Source organism: Mastigoproctus giganteus, chromosome 2 (assembly GCF_048544385.1).
Source record: "Mastigoproctus giganteus isolate SK-2022 chromosome 2, ASM4854438v1, whole genome shotgun sequence".
NCBI lineage: Eukaryota > Metazoa > Arthropoda > Arachnida > Uropygi > Thelyphonidae > Mastigoproctus > Mastigoproctus giganteus.
This window is the reverse complement of record NC_143576.1, coordinates 237,292,560-237,312,676: the sequence shown is the minus strand read 5'-3', so window position 1 is coordinate 237,312,676 and position 20,117 is coordinate 237,292,560. Positions and strand designations below refer to the sequence as shown.

General features: G+C 37.9%; 1 protein-coding gene across 2 annotated transcripts in view; it reads right to left on the bottom strand.

Moving 5' to 3' along the window:
• Positions 1-20,117, bottom strand: part of LOC150090279 (EEF1A lysine methyltransferase 2) — a 59,792-nt gene that overhangs the window by 4,055 nt on the left and 35,620 nt on the right. For both annotated transcript variants that reach the window (XM_090369057.1, XM_090369060.1), the window contains 2 exons: positions 13,453-13,534; positions 3,329-3,481 (listed from right to left, as the gene is read on the bottom strand). In XM_090369057.1, the coding sequence (XP_090225183.1) occupies positions 3,329-3,481; positions 13,453-13,534 (235 nt within the window). The remainder of the gene's footprint in view (positions 1-3,328; positions 3,482-13,452; positions 13,535-20,117) is intronic.

The window sequence follows — 20,117 nt, the reverse complement described above, 5'->3', positions numbered from 1 at the left end:
AAAATCCAGCTACAGAATACTTCAATACGAAGCCCTAGCTATTGAATGGTACTGGCACCACTCAAACCTCAAAATTCTAAATTCCAAACTCCCCTTCAATCTTTCCCCAATTTGGAACCTCTCACAATTAAAGTTCCCACATGTCAAAAACGGCATCACAAGAGTATAATTTATTTCTTAAATACCACGCGCATTCACTCTCCACACATTGCCAACTGAAGACGTTTTAACCAACGAAAGTCCCCGTAACGACTATTGGCTTCACCGTATTCACTTATTTAGTTTTCAACTATTCTTTTGCTTCTTTTACTTCAATGACAACCAAGGATTGGATGTGTACACTTCTGTTTCCTTGCGCCTATTTTAACTCAGTCAACGCTTACCTACATCCCCCTTTTAACTTTATTCAATTTAACAATTCAACCTAAATATTAACCACGCTGCCTAAGTAAGCCATCACAGATTAATTCAAGGTGAGTACCGCTTTATAAGCATTTGCTATCCTTTACTAGGGCATTATTTACATAAACCAGCTTGGGAAAAAGTGAGTGTGAACTGGTTGAATGGAATGTGGAGCAAATTCTCCCACAATTTATGGCCAACTTTGCAGGATTAGGGCCAGTGGAGAACATTGTTGAAGACAGGCTGGTGCATGAGGGATTGTACGAGGTTAAAGCTGAAGATGTAACAGCTGTTGGATAGCCATGGACAACAGCTTTCCAATGAAGACTTGGAAGAATTGGCTAAAGAACTAAGGCAATAAAAGGAGGAGGAGGAGAAAGAAAAATATGAAGAGGCTCCTCTAAAATCTATGAATACAAGCGATCAACAGTGTATCCTTTCAGCCATCGAGACCCTCACTGACGAGCTCTGTGAGATTGACCATGACTGGGAGCTTAGTGTGAAAGTGAAAAGGAGTGCAATAATATCCACTGGCCCTTATTCTATAATTCTCAAAGAAAGAAAGAAAGAGGAAATCTCAACAGTCAACACTGCATGCTTCTTCAAAAAAGGGGAAGATACTCAACCAGGGACTTCATAAGAGAAGTAAAATCTTTGCATTATGTCACCGTTAAAAAAGATCAATGCAGGGATCTTACAGTGCGCTTTCAAAAACTTTCGGTCTGAGCTTCGAACATATCAAAGTAAATGTACAAAATTTTATTTTTTTTATTTGATTAAATTTAGTTTGATTATTTTATACTGTATTACAATCATAGCTTCCATTTCAGAGCTATAAATATAATAATATTATATTACTTATGTCAATTTTGAGAGGGGCCTGGAATGTAACTCACTGACTTACATTATATGATTAGGTTCATTTTACACTGATTTTTTTTGTGACAGTTCCTTCAGAAACGGAACCCTGTCCTAAACCGACGGCTACCTGTAATGTTTTGCGAATTTTGTTTCAAACTTTTTTTAAAAAGTAATAAATGTAAAATAATTGCTGAAAAAAACTTCTGAAATATTGCCGAGATAAGCAAATGCATCTTATAAAATTTGCTTTATTATAATAAAACACCATCATTACATACAGTTTAATTCCAATGTATTATTAGTATTAAATTAGACAATGTCACAAGGAAGCAAAGCTTATCTAACAGCTGCTGTCAAAAATAAACAAAAAGTCTATCTTTCTTATTTCATCTATATCTTTGTACACTCCATGACTACAATACAAGTGTTAACTTGTTTCAACGGATGATTACTCTCTGACTAAATGCAAATATTCTTATGTTTAATCTACCATTATCTTTCCTTAATTTAAAATGATCCTCTTGTTTGTTTCATCATAGAAACAGAAAATACAGTAAACTCTATAAAATCTAGCACTTTACAACCCAGAATCCTTTAAAATCCAGCACATTTTATAAAAAAAAAATCAACATTTTAAAATCTGTAAATATTAAGAAAGCAATCCAGTGCTCATACCAGTGATGACATTTGTCTTTAAGAATCCATGAAAAAAAAAGAGAGTGACATGCCACTCTTTATAAGATTTTTACAGGGCTATCTTGTCCTTTAAACTGTTTTTGCAGCCAGTAAGATTAAACTACACAGATAATGCAGCAGTCTTAATTCTTACAACAGAACAAACTTGCCTTGGCAACAAGATGTTCTGCTTTTGCAATACTTTCAAACAGATGGGCTCTACAAAAGGTTAATTGGCTGTTTCTTTAAAAGATAAGACTGCTATGACAGCCTGTTTCAAGACTAACTGGTCCCTCACTAGATAGCAGGTGATTTTTATTTCCCAACAGGCAGGCAAAGGAGTTGCAAAAGAAGTCGTTCGATGTTGTCATGTGATATATGAAGTCAATTTTCAAAGTTGCAATATAGCTAAAGCTAATTGTTGAAAGTAGTGCAATACCAAGGCAACTTGGTATTGCACTACTTACAAAAGCGAGTTCGTTCTGTTGTGGGAACTGAGGCTCATGCAGTCTAAATCCTAATAGCCACAAGAATAGGCAAAAGGACAAGATAATCATCGTAAATTTTTACAGAAGTAAATAAGTACAGTTGTCTTTGTTTAATATTCATTGAAATGTGCTTCTCCCAAAACTGCTCAACCTACACTATATTATATAGGTACACCTCTCTAAAATGTGGAAAATTTTAAAATCCAACACCTATCAATCCTATTAAGCAGGGATGTGAATACTTTTACAAGGAAATGCTGTCCCTCCCACTACATGAAACGATTCCATTGACACTATTAATTTTTCCACCTTTGAGAGCTAGCGCCTGGATGTAACTGTTTCCAGATTTTCATCTTAACACAGATTCACTTACATATATTTCAATTGGCTCTCCAAGTCATGCCTAGTTTCCAGTTTTGCTGCTTATAGAACTGGAGTCTCTTCCAGGAAGAATATCTCTTTGCATTACAAAAAGTGCAGTGCTTGTTAGCAAGTTAAAAAGAATTAGTGTTGCTCCTGGTTTCAGGCAAGTCAACATCTCTGAAATGAGGCTTCCAAGCCAGTATACAGTATTGAAGATGTTGCCTCATCATCAATTCCACTAATCTGCAATGGGATGATTATCATGTTATTCCTGTTATCAAATTTCCTGTATACCATTGAGAAAACCCAAGCCCTGTCCTAGCAGCAATACCACACTACTGAGAGAACTTGATGTCAGACTGTATATACCACATACCTTTAATTTTCAATAGTGTTGAGGATGTTATGCCTAGTTGAAAATTTTAACTTGAAATTATGCAAACTAGTTAATCTTACATTACTATAACACAGTGAAATTACTGTAACACACAGAACCTTGAATTTATTAACATTAATGTTTAATTGCTATTTAGTCATACCTTGAAAATGTGAAACAAGTTCTTCTCTCGTCCAGTTGCATGAAGTAATGATAAGAAATCCTTCTGGCTGTAAAATCTCAATAACCCTATCTATATAATTTGCTCTCTTCTGCTCTGCTTCTTCTGGACAGAGATTAATGGCATCGTATGTTCCTAGAACATACGTCATGGTGAATTAATACAGCACAGCAAATTACATTAAAATTTATAAATGCAAATATATAATGATTACGTATTTTGGAGATCTAATGTAACTAAATCTCTCCAAAATTGTGTTTTCTAAAATATAAGAAACTTAACTAATTTTAATATACTTTTTTCTATGGCACATGAAAATTATTATATTTTTGTTTGTATATTTTTAGCATACAGGCCAGAAAAGATGCATTATCATCGAACTATACCAACTTGCTTTTATATTTCTTAAAATGATTCACAAGTGATTAATCGCTCTGTTGATCTTGACAATAACAATAATTCCAAAGTGGATCAGAAATTGCTATGCCTTAAAAGCAAGTCTGCATCGTGTACTGAATACAAAGTGTGGCTATTAATAACAATACTGTTGCAATAAAATAAATATAATGAAATATTTCATATCTGACAAGTATCCCTTCAAAATAATTGCCTTGAACTTGCACATACTGTTCCATACATTTCTACCAAGCACATAAAACATTTCTGGAAGTCATCTTCCATAAGCCCTTTTAAGATTCGGGTGTTTTTTTTTCTGAATGTCTTCAAAGAACTGAAAATGAGTTCCCTTAAGTACACTTTTCAATTTAGGGAAGAGAAAAAATCACAAAGTAGGGTATATATATGTTCGCACATAGGGATTTGTTATTTGGAGAGAAACTGGCAAATAGGAGCATGTTGTGCACTGGAGCATTGTCTTGATGGTGCATCCAATCATCCTTTCACAATTCAGATCTCTTCCTTTAATTTTTTTTTTTCATGCAGCCTTGTCAGAACTTCATGTAGTAGGTTTGATTGACAGTCTGATTTGGTGGGATGTAATGAGCCATAATAATTCCTTTAATATTGAAGAAAACAAGATGCATAGTTTTCATTTCTGATTTTGAGATTCTTGCTTTTTTTGGTCTGGGAATTGTTGTCTTCCATTGCACTGACTCTCTTTTAGTTTCTGGGTCATAACTGGAACAGCACACTTTCATTGTGATTAATTACAGTTCTCAGAAAGTCTGGATCTTCAACTTTTTTCAAAATATCTTTACAAACTTGGAGTCTTAGTATTCTTTAAACTTCATTCAAAATTTTTGGCCCTATCTGGGTGCACACACTTTTCTCATGCATAAATTTTCAATTCAAATTTATGTTGAGTTCTGATGCAACCATTCATTAGAATGATTGGTTGCATCAAAACATTAGACATTCATTAGAAGTGCCGTTGTTTAAGCATTAGTTTAAACAATGATCACTTCTAATGAATGTCCTTACTTGGTCCATATTTTCTTCAGTTTTCATGGATATCGGATGGCTGTTTTGTTGTTTAAGGTTTTAAGATACAAGGGCATGAAAGGCCAAGTTGTGTCTTTCAAGGTTTGTTAACTTAAATCAAATTTGTTGAATTCATTTATCAAATCGGATTTGCCTAATGAAATTAAACACCTAAACTTTAATAAAATAAAGAATAACAAATATTTTAAATTTGCAATAATTTTATATTAATGTTAAAAATATTGAATTCATTGTTTTTATACAATGTGTATCATAATGAGGTATGCGACTTAGGATACATTTATTTTGACTAAATTAAGAATAAAAATACAGTTAGTTATAGAGTATTATTTAACAGGTTAAATTTTTGTTTGAAAAATGTTATACATGGCTCCTGGTTATGGCAAACACAAGATCCATTTCTCCCATATTTTGTTCAATAAATTGATATTTATTGATTTTTTTCTCTATACTGACAAAATATCAAAAAATCTGAGAGTTAGCATTAACAATACTGTTGCAAAGTTCCTGAAGGTTCACTGGCATTAGTGGTATGTACACTACATCTCAGTGAACCCCCAGATGCAAGAGTCTAGTGATGACTTACATGGATCTTTAAACTAATGCTGCACCAAAATGAAATTTGAATGACTTCATTTTGCACACACATCTGTTTTCCTCATCAGTAAATTAAGCCATTTTAATGGACAGCTGCAGAGCCATGTATAAGTTTTGCCTGGTGTCAAAAAAAAAATAAAAAATAAAAAATAAAAGCCTAATTGTTAAGTAATACAGTATAAAAAACTGCACTGTACATTATTGTTAGTTTAGTAAAAATAAATAACCCAAGTTGCACATCTTGTTATGATATATCCTGTATGTTAGTTTCGGTTATCAAATAAAGGAAATGTAACCTAAAAAAACAAAAAAAAAAAAAAAAAAAAAAACTCTCAGGTTTTTTTTTTTTTTTTTTAAAGGAGGGGGTAGTGAATGTCCAATGATTATGCCACTTTCACATCTGATGTTCTTCCCTCTCAATGCATTAGCATTAGCATTAGTAGAGGCATTTGATGCAAGATAGCAAGCTTATGCAGCATCAGCCAAAAAAAAAAATAAAGTAAAATAAATAAATAAAAAATACCCACTTCCACTTCGCCCCTCTGTTCGTTCGAAATACCTGTCCAGCTGAGCCTTAAACTTATTTAGGCTATCAACTTCCACGACAAGGGATGGAAGTCTGTTCCACCTACCAACCACCCACTGGCTAAAGGCAAATTTCCGCACATCTATTCTACATCTGTCTTTCCTCAATTTGAACTTATGCCCTCTCAGGTGATTATTCTGAGCAAGAGGAAGAATCCCATCAGCATTGAGCATGCTCAAACCATTCAAGGCTTTGTACACCTCTATCAGATCACCTCGCTGGTGCCTAGTCTCCAGACACTGTAATTCGCAAAAATTAAGCCTTTCTTTGAAAGAGCACCCCTTTGTTCCATTCACTAATCTTGTTGCCCTTCTCTGTACTCGTTCCAGCAGCTCTACATCCTTCTTGAAATGAGGCCTCCAGGCCTGTATACAGTACTCTAGGTGTGGCCTGACCATTGCCTTATACAAGGGAATAATCACCTCCTTATCCCTGCTAGAAAAATTCCTATATATCATTGACAATACACCATGAGCTACTCTTGCAGCCCGTCTGCACTGCTCAGAGAACTTCATATCTGCCTGCACAACCACCCCCAAGTCCCTTTCATTCTCTACCACTGTCAGTGTAGTACCACAGAGTTGATACGTTGCTCTGGGGTTGCTGTTTCCCATATGTAGTACTTTACATTTGTCAATGTTAAACTTCATTTGCCACCTCTCAGCCCATCTGCTCAACCTTTCCAGATCCTGTTGCAGCAGCATAGTGTCAGTAGTGTCCTTGACAACCCTGCCAACCTTCGTATCGTCTGCAAACTTGGACATTAAGCTTGATGTACCATCATCAATATCATTTATAAATACAGAGAACAATAAAGGACCCAATACTGAACCCTGAGGGACTCCACTAATAACATTAGTCCACAATGAGCAGTGTCCATTGATTACCACTCTCTGTCTTCTCCCCCTCAACTACCCCTTTATCCATAGCAGCAATTTGCCTCCAATGCCACACTGCTCCAATTTGTGCAGCAGTCTTCCATGTGCAACAGTATCAAAAGCCTTTCTAAGATCCAAGTATATAATATCAAAGTTATTCCCTGCATCCAGTTCCTTTGTGACTGCATCATAGTATCCAATCAAATTGGTCAGGCAAGACTTCCCCTTAACAAAACCATGCTGTGTCCGAGCTATAACTGAAGTCTTGTCTAGATGATCCTGCAGTGCTTCTTTAACCAGTGCCTCCATTAATTTTCCGGGAACAGAAGTTAAACTCACAGGTCTATAATTACTTGTGTCAGACTTTGATCCTCCCTTGTGAATTGGGGTCACATTTGCACATCTCCAGTCCATGGGTACCTCCCCTGAGTCCAAGGATGCTCTCATAATTATGGCTAAGGGTTTGCTTACTTCCTTTGTTAGAAAACATTCTAAGTTTTAAAATTAAAACTTTAAAATTTTAAAATTTAAAATTCTAAGTTTTCTTCCAAGACTACTTTGAATATTTTCTCACAGAGGGAGAAACACTAATGCATGCATATATCCACACAATTTCAAGATAGAAATGACAGATAATCTCACGGCTTAAGTTATTCAGCTGGCATTAAGAAGAACATAACCTGTAAACCTCAGGTGAGTCTAGAAATCAATGGGCAGATGATCTATCACTTATCAAATACAGTAAATACTTTTATAATTGTGAAACTAGTGAATTAATTTCCACTTCTGCTGTTAAAATCTAAGGTGATTATTTGCATAAAGCATGAGACTATGTGTAAGGTTCACTAGTGAATGGGTTAGTACCATTGCACCATGTTTTGTTCGTAAAGTGTAAAGTGTGTTTAGGGTCAAACGGCACCAGGGGTTTCCCCCATCTCCACGTAGTTTACATTGTGGTGTGATACAGTTCACTGTAAAGGCCAGAGATTTAAAAGTATATGGATCTTGAGGTTTGTGATGTTGTGTACCGTTGTTCTTCTGGCCATTTAGCCGCCAGACCCCACTTCACCCCGTGGAGGCAGACCAGGTACACTAGTATTACAGTTATTTACTCTGGCAGGCCCTGCCACCTAGTTTCCTGAGATTTCAGTGGCAAGGACCTTAAAAAAAATATAAATAAAAATAAAAAAAAAAAACGTTTGCGTGGGTTGATCGCTAGGTTGAAAGACCGAAATGTGAGCGAAATTAATTTGGAGCTATTAAATTTTGACCTGTGGGATATACGCTGGTGAGCAGGTAGAGAGGGAGAGGAGAAAGACAGAAGAATTGGGGTCAATAGAGGAGGCGACCCCATTATAAGTCAGTGGGGCATGCCCATGCCCCACCAGGAGTAAATCTGGGTTGGCGAGTAGGGGAGGAGGCAAGAGGGGTAACCTCTTGTCTCCTCCCCTACCGCCGAGGGAGGGGGAAAGAAAGATGGGTCCAGCAAGAGCACCGGCACCGATTGCCACTATGGCTGGCATATGCAGAAAGCTCTGCAATCTCATTGGGCTGGTTGGAATTCAGCTGAATAGAAAGTCACTCATGAGGCTGTGTCCCGTCTGGAGGAGGTCCACATATCCGGTGTGCACTTTTCGTGGGTTATGTCCCGTTCATGTGATCATCTTATCATGTTTTTTTTTTTTTTTTTTTTTTCTCCTCCTTTTCCCTTCTTCCTCCTTCTTTCTTCCTTTTCCTTTCTTTCCTGAGGCAGTTAGTTGTTGTTTTGTACTGTTTGCTCTCATAGGTTATTCATTTCATGGTTGTTGCTGTTGTGGTGGTGGATGCGGGAGAGTCCGCCTTCTTGTGAAGAGGTCTTGCGCATATTGAGTGAAGGCACTATAAGTATCTTTTTCAGTTAGTATCAGATATTCCTGGACTCTTAGCATTATTTGGGTGGTGGTTATAAATCGGCAGCGGACATCCTCGTACAGTGGGCAGTCGTACATCAAGTGCCCCCATGTCTCGCGTAGACCGCAGTGACATAGGGGGGTGTCACTCAATCCAAATCCATGGAGTTTTCCTCTTATGGCGCCTTGGCCGGTCAACAGGTAGGTGGCGAGAAGTCCAGGAGAAAGCCAAGGTAGATAGTTTGGGTACACCAGTTGTAAATCAGGAATAAATTTTTTAGTTATTTCACCTTTGGTTGATGTCTGCCAGTGGGTTTGCCAGCTCTGGTTGAGATGTGCGAGGAGACGTTTGCGTTCCAATTTGTGGTCAGTTTCAGGGTCCAGAGTGAAGTTCAGATGGTTAGCCTCACGTCCCTTGGAGAGTTGATATATTAGGCCGTGGAAGACTATTTCAAGATCTAGGGAAAGAGTCCCTGTCAGGGCCTGGAGGGCGTGTGTGCTTACAGTATTGCAGGCTCTTGTTATTATAAGTAATATATACCGTTGCGGGGTGTCCAGTTTTCTTCTGTTGACGGCCATGGTAGCCTTCCGGTACCACACGTCAGCGGCATACGTTATGGCAGGCAGGAATACGGCTTTATAGAATAGCTTGAGGGCTCTCCTCTGCAGGCCCCAATCCTCGCGGGAGACCCTCATGAACAGAGCAGAGTATCTTCTGATCTTTTTCTGTATGTAGGTCAGATGAGGGGTGAATGAGAGGTTATTATCTAGGACAACCCCGAGGTGTTTTAGTTCCTTTGTCAGCTTAATTGTAGTTCCTTGGATGCAGATTTGTGGTGGTCTCCTGATGTCCAGGTTACCTTTTAACAGTACTGAGCTGGTCTTGGTTGAGGATATGCGGAGATTGTTTTCATCGGTCCACTTCTGTAGGGTGTCAATGGCACAAGTAGCAGAAGTTTCTAGCCTGGCTCTGCTGTCCTCTCGCAGTACCAGGGTCAGGTCGTCCGCGTATGCCTGAGTTGCCACACGACCTAGGTCTAGATTTAGAAAACCGTCGAGAACCATGTTCCAGAAGAGCGGACCCAAGACTGAGCCCTGTGGGCAGCCTCTGAAGATCTGTCTGGAAATAGAATGATATGGAGTTTCTACAACAACCATTCTGTTGTCAAAATATGTTTTGACGCATTGGTATAGGTTGGCCGGGATGTTGGCCTTCCGGAGCCTGCCGAGGACTCTTGGCCACCACAGGGTATCAAATGCCCCAGCAAAATCTATTGCGATTACAAGTAGATATTTATGGTTTGTTGTTTCAGCAGCTCTGGTAATGTTTTCCAGGGCATCCAGAGTGGAGCAGCCCCTCCTAAAGCCAAATTGATTCTGTGATTGTAGGCCTGCAGCCATGTAGCAAATTTCGATTCTATCTTTGAGGAGGTGTTCAAAGAGTTTACTTAGTACAGAGAGAAGGGCTATTGGTCGGTATGACTCCGGAAGGTCCTGTTGCTTGTTTGGACTTTTCAGGATTAAGCGCAATTTGGCAGTCCTCCAAGCTTGTGGAAAGCATCCCTCATTAAGGCAGTGATTAAAGAGGGTGAGTATTACCTCTGGGATTGTCTCGATGGTCTTCTTGACGATTTCAGGCTCCAGTAAGTCGACACCCGGTGATTTCTTGTTGCGCAGTTTTGCTGCAGCAGTATGAAGTTCGGTGATGGTCAGTGGTTCTTCCTTATTGGTGGTAGTATAGGTATCATTGTCTTGACATAATTTTTGCTGTTCTGGTGTAGTGGGAGTAATATGTCCAGGAAACATGCTGCCCAGGATGTTGTTGATATTATCCTGCCAGGTCTTGGTATAAGTGCCTAGCGGCGTCTTTGTTGCAGGGATGACTTCTCCCCTGGGGAGTTTGTTTGTCGTTATTCTGTAGGCAACCCCCCAGGGGTGCTCGTTTCCGGTTGTAGAAACTAGTTGCTCCCATGAGCGCTGTTTCCTGAGTCGGATTAGAGCCATGTACTCATTTCTTGCGGTGCGATAGTGGTCGCGGAGTTGGTCTATTTCTGCTGCTGGCCAGGAAAGTCGTGCTCTCTGGAATAGTCTTCTCCTTGTGTTCACCTAGGGTCTGAGCTGTTGTAGTTCCGGGGACCACCAGGGGACGGCCCCTGGAGTTGGGTTTTTCCTTTTAATTGAGCAGTTTGCAGCGGCAGTGATGAGATCCACCACGGCGGTTTGGTGCTGGTCCGGGCTCAGCCCCTCTATTTGGAGGGTTTGTGCTGCTTCTCTTAAGGTAGTCTGGAAGAGAGACCAGTCTGCCTTCTGTATGGCATATCTATGTTGGATTTGTCGGGTTGGTTGTTGTCTGTCTATGGTGCGTTGAAGCGTGAAGGTTATGACCCTGTGGTCCGATGTGGTCCAGCTTTCCCTGACCATCCATCCCGAGAGGTGACCAGCCAGAGACCTTGAGGCAAGTGTAATATCGATTGTGGCTTCCCACATTGTGCTGGAAAAGGTGGTGGGGTTATTTGGCTGATTGAGTATAGTGAAGGTACTGTTTCCCAGGAACTCCTCTAGGTGTTGTCCATTTGTGGCGCTGTGATGCCCTCGGGTTTGGCTGAACCATGCCGGGGATCGACAGTTCACATCTGCTCCCACGATGATCCTGGCATTCTGGAATTCTGTGAGTAAACTCTGCAGGTACCTGGTAGCTGGGAGGATATCTCCCCCTGGGCGGCAGTACAGTGAGACTGCATAGAATTCGCCGAGCGAGGTTATAATATGGGCACATGCGGCCCAGGATGTACAGTAGCTGGAAATCTTGGTTACAGTGATACTAGGGTTCCTAATCAGGATGCAAGCCCAGGGGTTGTCTCTATTATCCTGAACTATTTTGTAGGATAGGGGATATCCTCTCACCCCCCGGTACTCATGCTGAAGGTTCCTGGAATATAGTTCCTTCTGCAGAGCTTCTGGTGTTAGATCCTTGCTGGTGTTAAAAATGACTATACTGGGGCCCTTTTTCTTGGGGGACGCTGCCTATAAACCAAGTGTCTGGATCCTTGGGTTGTTGAGGATTTTGTTTGCGTCTTCCTTCGTCCAGTCAACATCTGGAATGTTATAATCCTCCATCATAAGGCATCTGATTTACTGACCAATTCTATTTCTCTGTATAGTTGTTTGGTATGTTCATCAGTTATGAGGCCTATAGCACACTCTTACTTGCAGCCGAGACAGAAATATCCTGTCAACACGTGGTTAGTTCTGGTTTCATCCACATGTTTTGTTCATAGTGAACTGCCGAAGTAGATAATTGGCATCGTTTTAATTATATCTCATATTGTGAATACCTTCACAATGAGTTGCTGTGGTATTGCGCTACCTTGAATGAGTAATGCTTCACAAATGGAGAAAACTAATGTTACTTATTCTCGGTGGATACCACCACCCAGATGGCACCGTTTCAAGGCTTGTTGGCCTCTCCTCAGTGGGCAGGTAGGTACTCTAGTGTTGCAATTATAACAATACAGTTATGAAGTATAACTCCACAATATGAGAGATGCCTGATGGTGTGCAATAGTATAAACTAAGGTGATTATTTTGCATAAAGCAGCGCGACTACACGTAAGATTCACTAGTGAACGAGTTAATGCCATTGCACCATGTTTTGTTCATAGTTAACAACCAAGGTAGATAACTGGCATTGCTTTAATTGTATCTCATATTGTGAATATCTTCACAATGAGTTGCCATGGTATTGTACTACCTCGAATAAGTAACGCTTCACCAGTGGAGAAGACTAATGTTATTTATTCTTGGCGGATACCACCACCCAGATGGCACCATCATGGCACACCATTAGGCATCTCTCACATTGAGGAGGAGTTATACCTACCCACCCACCAAGGAGAGGCCAACAAGCCTTGATAGAGTGCCATCTGGATGGTGGTATCTGCCAAGAATAAATATCATTAATCTTCTCCACTGGTGAAGCGTTACTTATTCGAGGTAGTACAATACCATGGCAACTCGTTGTGAAGATATTCATAATATGAGATACAATTAAAGCAATGCCAATTATCTACCTTGGTTGTTAACTATGAACAAAACATGGTGCAATGGCACTAAGCAGTTTACTAACTTTTAAAATCAGGCACCACATAAAACAGTTTACTCTAATAAACAACACAGCAGAAGGATATAATTATTAGTAATATGCAATAATAAAACTAATATATAAATAGAAAAACAACATTTATACAGCCTTATATGGAATCAAAAAACATTCATTGTATGACAAGAAAATTTCAGTTTCTTATCATAGAAAAACAATAAGAAATTCAACTCTTGACAAGAGGCAAATCCATTATGCTGATAGAGAAGATTAAAAAAAAAAACAATGTAAAATATTCAACTGATACGTGAAATAGTTAAAAGTTAATAACATGACTTCAATGACCATTTCAATTATTCATTCATTAGTCAGAAAGTTTCAAAAGATGTATATGGTACATAGTGATGAAATGGAGCAATATTAAATGCAAATGTAATGTAATATGTAGTATGTTTTCCAATTAAATTTTATGCTATAAAATCTTACAGCATATATACTATAAGATTTTACAGCATAAATGTAAATTTATAGCATATATGATAAATCTTATGCTATAGCCAGATGAATGTTAATGCACAGTTATCAAATTAATTTACCTTTATCTAATAGTACTTTGTACTTCTTGTTCTGCCACCTTCCCAACAAATGCGAGTCTTGGCCTTGAAGAAAATCTGCAACCTAAGAATAAAAAGTAAAATAATCCCACATAGTTAAAAATAAAAAAATTAATCTATGTTAAAGTTTCTGTAGCATATGAAAATAAAACTAATTTTCAGAACTTGTCTATTACAGAATTTCAACTTTTTTAACTTCACTGCCACTTAAAAATTAAATTTGTATTGTAACAACTTCTTTTTATTTTTGTTTTCCAGTGTATCACTTTTAATTGTTATATATATATCATCAGTGGGACATGCACCGCAAGCACTGGAAACTTCTGATCTATTTTGTATACAGTAAAATTCCATTACAATAAAGTTCATGGGGTACACAAATCATTTTGTTGTATGTATTATAATTTTTCTCTAATGAATATCACTGAAAATTATTTAAAAAGAATCATTATTTGTTACTTATTCAAATACATTTTTTTATGCATTGTGGCACTTTTATAATACAGTATGTATAAGCAGTAGTCTCTGCTTTATTTTACTTAATATTGACCTTAAATCAATAATAAAAAGATTATTTAATGAAAAATATTTTATTAAATTTTAAATATTTTTTATTTAAAAAATTTAAAATAAAAATATTAAAAATATTTTTTCAAAGAATTATTGTTTAAAACATTTTATTTATAAGGAATACCACACATTCAGAAATATGATAGGGTAGATACAATTTACTGTTACTTTTCACATATTAATATGTCAATCATCCCTTTTAATGCTGAAACTTTTATCCCCACATTAATATAGGAATTCAACTTATTCAAACTTAAAATATGCAGGTTCAACTAGCACCAAAACAAATTCAATTATTAATGTTAAAACTTTTTTTTGTCATCAGAGTGAACTGAAGTGGAAGAATTTAAAATTATATATATAAAAAAGGCCTGTTTGTTCTGTTATTCCCTTTATTTTCTCTTCATATGGTTTCTTTGATTTGAGCATTTTTTTAAAAATTTTTTCTACAAAATAAATAGGAAAAAAAACTACATGTACCAAAATTCTGACATTTCACAAAAAAAGGGGGGAGTCCCCCCCTTTTTGTGAAATGTCAGAATGTTGTACCAGTTGCATGTTGGGTGTGGGGGGGAAGTATATATTCATTCAAAAATGTGATAAATGTAGAGGGTGTAATAGTGAATTCTTTAGCCATATTTTTTAAAATTTCCATACTTTTCTTCAAGTAAATGCATTCATAATTGTATTTACAATTTGGGCTACCATGCCATTTAAAATTTTCCAAAAAAAAAAAAAAAATATTTAGTTTTAAATCAGTAAATTTAGGCATAGGTGGGATTTTAAAATAATTCATTGTGGTGAATTTTTGCCAAAACTATTTCAATCATTTCAAATGAGACTCAAAGCATTAATTACTAAGGGACGTCAGCTGGGATGAGTAATAAGTGAAAATTTCGTTAAAATGATATTTGTTGTAACAGGATTTTACTGTACACATGTGTCTATGCGTGTGTGCATGTGCGTAAAGTGGCCAATAAGAATAAAATTATCACCCAGTTGGATCCAGTGACACAATTATTAGCATTAGCATTAGTTGAGGCATATGATGCAAGAAAGCAAGCGTATAGAGCATCAGCCAAAAAAAACCCTTCCCATTTCACCCATCCAGTCACTCCAAATGTTTGTCTAGTTCAGCCTTAAATTTATTTAAGTTATCAACTTCCACAACAACAGATGGAAGTCTGTTCCAGCAATCAACTACCCGCTAAAGGCAAATTTCCGCACATCTATTTACAACTGTCTTTAATCTCAATTTGAATCTATGTCCCCTCAGGTTCTTAATGTCAGCAAATGGAAGTATCTCATCAGCATTGAGCCTGCTCAAACCATTCAAGGCCTTGTACACCTCAATCAGGTCACCTCGCAGGTGCCTAGTCTCCAGATGCTGCAACTGACGGAATTTAAGCCTCTCCTGGTAACAGAACCCCTTTGTTCCTCTCACCAATCTTGTTGCCCTTCTCTGTACTCGTTCTAGCAACTCTACATTCATCCTAAAATGAGGCCTCCAGACCTGTATGCAGTACTCAAGGTGTAGTCTGACCATTGCCTTATACAAAGGTATAATCATCTCCTTGTCTCTGCTAGCAAAATTCCTATATATCATTGACAAAACTCCATGACCTGCTCTGGCAGCCTGTCTGCACTACTCAGAGAACTTCATATCTGACTGCACAATTACCCCCAGGTCATTTTCATTCTCCACCCCCCCCCCCCCCCACTCAGAATGTAGTACCACACAGTTGGTATGTTTCTCTTGGGTTACTGCTACCCATATGCAGTACTTTGCATTTGTCAATATTAAACTTCAGTTGCCACTTCTAAGCCTATCTACCTAACTTTTCTAGATCATATTGCAGTAGGACACTGTCTTTACTATCAATGTTATTAAGGCCATATTAGCATCATGAGGATAAATAACCTAATACAGAGCAAGATAGAAGCTTAAGTTCATTACGTTTCTAAAATTAAACATAACACAAATATCTAGGGTTTTAGGTATTTATTCATAGTAGGATATCTAGCTGATTTCAGCAGAGTCAAATTAGATGGCCAATTGTATTTGATTTAAAAATGTCCATTCAATCAGACAAAGATATCATCAAGAATTTTCAAGATATGCTGCAGGCTTTAAAACTGTTAAGCACCATATCAGACACCCTCCAGATGTGAGCCAAATGCAAAATTGTTTCATTTCTATATACATTTACACTATTAAACAGAACTTAAAAGAAACATTTTAAAAAAGCAAAAATAGCTAAAAATGACTAACATGTAATCTCTGAATCATTTACAACATTTGTTACGATTAGATGTGTATATTGGGAAGGAAGGGGCAGTCCTCAGTTTGAACTGATATTTTTCTTTGAATGAATACTTTAAGTCACTTCTCATTCTTCACCCCCCCCCACACACACACATCCTCAGGATCTCATGCCTAGAGGATCTGCTTTAGCATATGGTTTCATGCAAAATATATCTAGTATTAAACTTCCAAATAACTGTGACAATCATGATCCACTAGCAAAAGGTGCTAAGGAAAAGTTAACAAAAGTTTACTGACTTTGGGGTAGGGCTCTCCCAGAGATGGGGGAAGGGGAAACCAGTTTTTGTCTAATATATTCCATACAGTTTGGTTCAAAAAGCTTAAAGTTGTGGTGCTAAATACCATATAAAAACTGAAGTCCTCAGGCTATCCAGAGACTCCTTGACCAGACTGCTACAGAAAGGGAGGGAGCGAATTATTGGATTTCAGTTTGAGAAAGAAGGGCATATTGGAGTGGAGAATTCCTGAATTCTTTCTGCTGTGGATTCAGTTTATCATCATATCATATATAAACAGCTTAAGCATGTGCTAGGGGATAGAGAGGGTCGATTTCTGTCTTAAGGTCCATCATAAAGACCTCTGTGAAGAGGGGAATAAGAATCTCCCTATGCTTATCCCCTTTATCTGGAAGAAGGATGACTTCTCCTTGAACTGGAAATGGCTTGATCAACCAATAAGAACTATGAGGGATAAGAACTAGTAATCAGGCTGATTTGAAGTTCTAGAGGAACAGTTTTAATGTATATGAATGTGAAAGCTCCTTGTCTTTAATCTCAAAGAAGTTTTTACGATAGACCACATTCTAGAAGCCCTCTCAGTTCATACTATAAACTGAAAGATTTTCTTTCTTAAAGAAGCTGAATAGATGCTTTCCTTTTTTGGCCGGTCACTACGGTGGTAGTAGACAGTTATTTTATCATCTAAAATTTAAACTAATTGTGGAATAATAAAACTCTATTCTAATACTTTTTTCCTTTTACATATCAATGATCTTCCATTTGCTCTCTCTTTCTCTGAGGTATACTTAGGGTTTGGCCTCAGCTCTCTGCATCACCCTGTTGATACTAGCATGCATTTTTATCATGCGAATATCAGATAGTGTGTTATTATAATCAAAATCAGTTATAACAAGCACCATAGGACTGGGTAATTTTGCTCAATGTAGCTGTTATTCACAATACTCATGAACATAAAAACATGCATGAAATAAGTATCAATATAATAAATAAAAGTGAATAGGTGAGTAGAGATAAATAAGTAAATTACATATTTTTGAAAAATATTGCAAACCATCCTTTTCGTTAGCTGCATATTCAACAGGAAGCTTCTTTATATTTTTGAAATAACATAGTTTCTGTGATTTTCTAATTACAAAAAGTATTTTTTGTCACTTCCAGTCACATTCATATACATTAAAACTGTTCATTAATTTTTTTGTTTTTCTACTGCCAACACATTTTTCACCTTTAACTTTAAAAGTTGCATCTGGCATCATGTTACAAAACACCGTAGTTTTGTCTGCATTGTAGTAGATGTCTTCTTTTCTGCATCCCCCCCATACTTCTCCTTCAACTCATGCACGGTACTAAGTACTATAGGTTTTGATACCTTTCGTGTTTGGAGTTTTCATAAAAAAAAAAAAAAACATCCTACCCAAATGTTTTTCATCCATTCAGTTGCCATTTTATAATCTACTGAGAGGGATTCTCCACTGACTGTTGTATAAACAGTCAGTTATGCTGATTTTTAAAACTTTCAAGCCATCTGCTATTATATGTATAATTCACGTGCCCTAATTGTTTTGCAAATTTATCTACATGTACTTTTAAAATGCAAACACTGATTTGGAAACCAACATTCCTCTGTACCTTAAACCATCCCAGCAGTGCTCAATCAGCATTATCCAAGTCAAATCATCCTCACTACAAACGAGAAAATGAAGTCACATTGCTTAATTGTCTTGTTTGTAGTGATGTTGTTTTCGAGTGCAGAGAAAATCGCTTCTTTGTTTTCCCATAAAGTTGAAATTGTAAATAATGATAAATAAAATTTTTCCCACATTAACATTTTTCACAACTTTAACTCTTGAATGATCACAACTTTTTCATGAATAGACAGGTACCTCCTTTTTATGAACACATTATTCACTGAGGGGCAAAATCTCCACTATTTTTGTCAACAACACTTCAAATTTTTAGTAAAATGTGAATACAATACTGTACACTGAGTGATCACTGAATTATGACCTATGAAAACTGAATGCGACCCGGTAACCACATGAGGTACGAGAGTGAGGAGTTAGTCGACCTACGTAGCATAGATAAGGCATCAGTGGTTCGGTAGGTAGTAAAATTCTGAGCGTTATGGGTAAAAGGAAGGATTTTGATTAAGGACAGATTGTGGGTGCTCAACGAGCTGGTGCCTTGATTTCCCAAATGGCTGAACTGGTGGGGTGTTCGAGAGCCGCCATAGTTAAAGTGTACCAGGACTGGTGTCAAAATGATCAAACAACCCGATGGCAAAACTGCAAAGGTCAGCGAAAGGTTGATGTTAGAGGTGAGCGTCAGGTTCGATGACTCGTACAGGCAAACAGGTGCAGCACTGTTGAAGAGTTGACTACCCAATACAACATGGGCCAACCCAGAACAATATCTGACATAACCATGCATCGCATGCTCACATGTATGGGTTATACCAGCAGATGATCCCTACAGCATCATCTGCTGGTATAACCGAGGTTCATCAGCGTAAAAGACTCACCTGGTGCAAAGAGCATGCAAGTTGGATGTTAGAAGACTGGAAGAAGGTGTGCTGGTCGGATAAGTCACGTTATTTACTCCACACTGTGGATGGTCGTGTACGGATTTGGTGTCAATAACATGAGGCTCTTGATCCAGCATACATAGTATCAAAAGTGCAGGCCGGTGGAGGCGGTTGTATGGTGTGGGGCATGTTTCACTGGCACACCTTTTTTTTGCACTTTTGATAATAGTTATAATAACTATTATCAAAAGTGCAGGCCGGTGGAGGCGGTTGTATGGTGTGGGGCAAGTTTCACTTGCAGGAACTTGGACCCCTGGTGCATGTGGAACAATGTATCAGTGGTCTCCGCTATCGTCAACTGCTTGCTGACTGTGTACGCCCCGCTATGTTACACTTTTCCTGAATGGCGGTGGTGTCTTCCAAGACGACAATGCACCGAGCCATCGGGCACTTGTGCAGGAATGGTTTGGGGAACAGTTCTGAGTTCCAGCATATCGAGTGGCCTTCTAACTTCCCTGATATCAATCCCATAGAGCACTTGTAGGACACTATGGAAAGGCACATCAGGCTTCTGGATACACCAATCACCTCCACGCCTGCACTGCTGACAGCATTACACACGGCTTGGTTGGCCATAGCTCCTGAACACTTCCGACATCTTGTTGAATCAATGCCACGTCGGATAGCTACTGTACTGAGGGCAAAAGGAGGACCTACGAAGTATTAGGTAAGTGGTCATAATTCAGTAATCACTCAGTGTGCATGATGCTACTGAAGGCTATGGCAAGTTCGATTTTCACTAAGCACTGACCAGACCCATATGTTTGTTCAATAAAGACGAATGGGCCATATGCTTTCTCAGAAGTAGGCATGAAAACACAATAAAACTTTAAGACTATTCCTGATGTGTTTAACACATAGCTATGCAGATTTTCATTTTCTCATATATGACTATTATGACTGATAACATTTTGCAATAAAAACATTT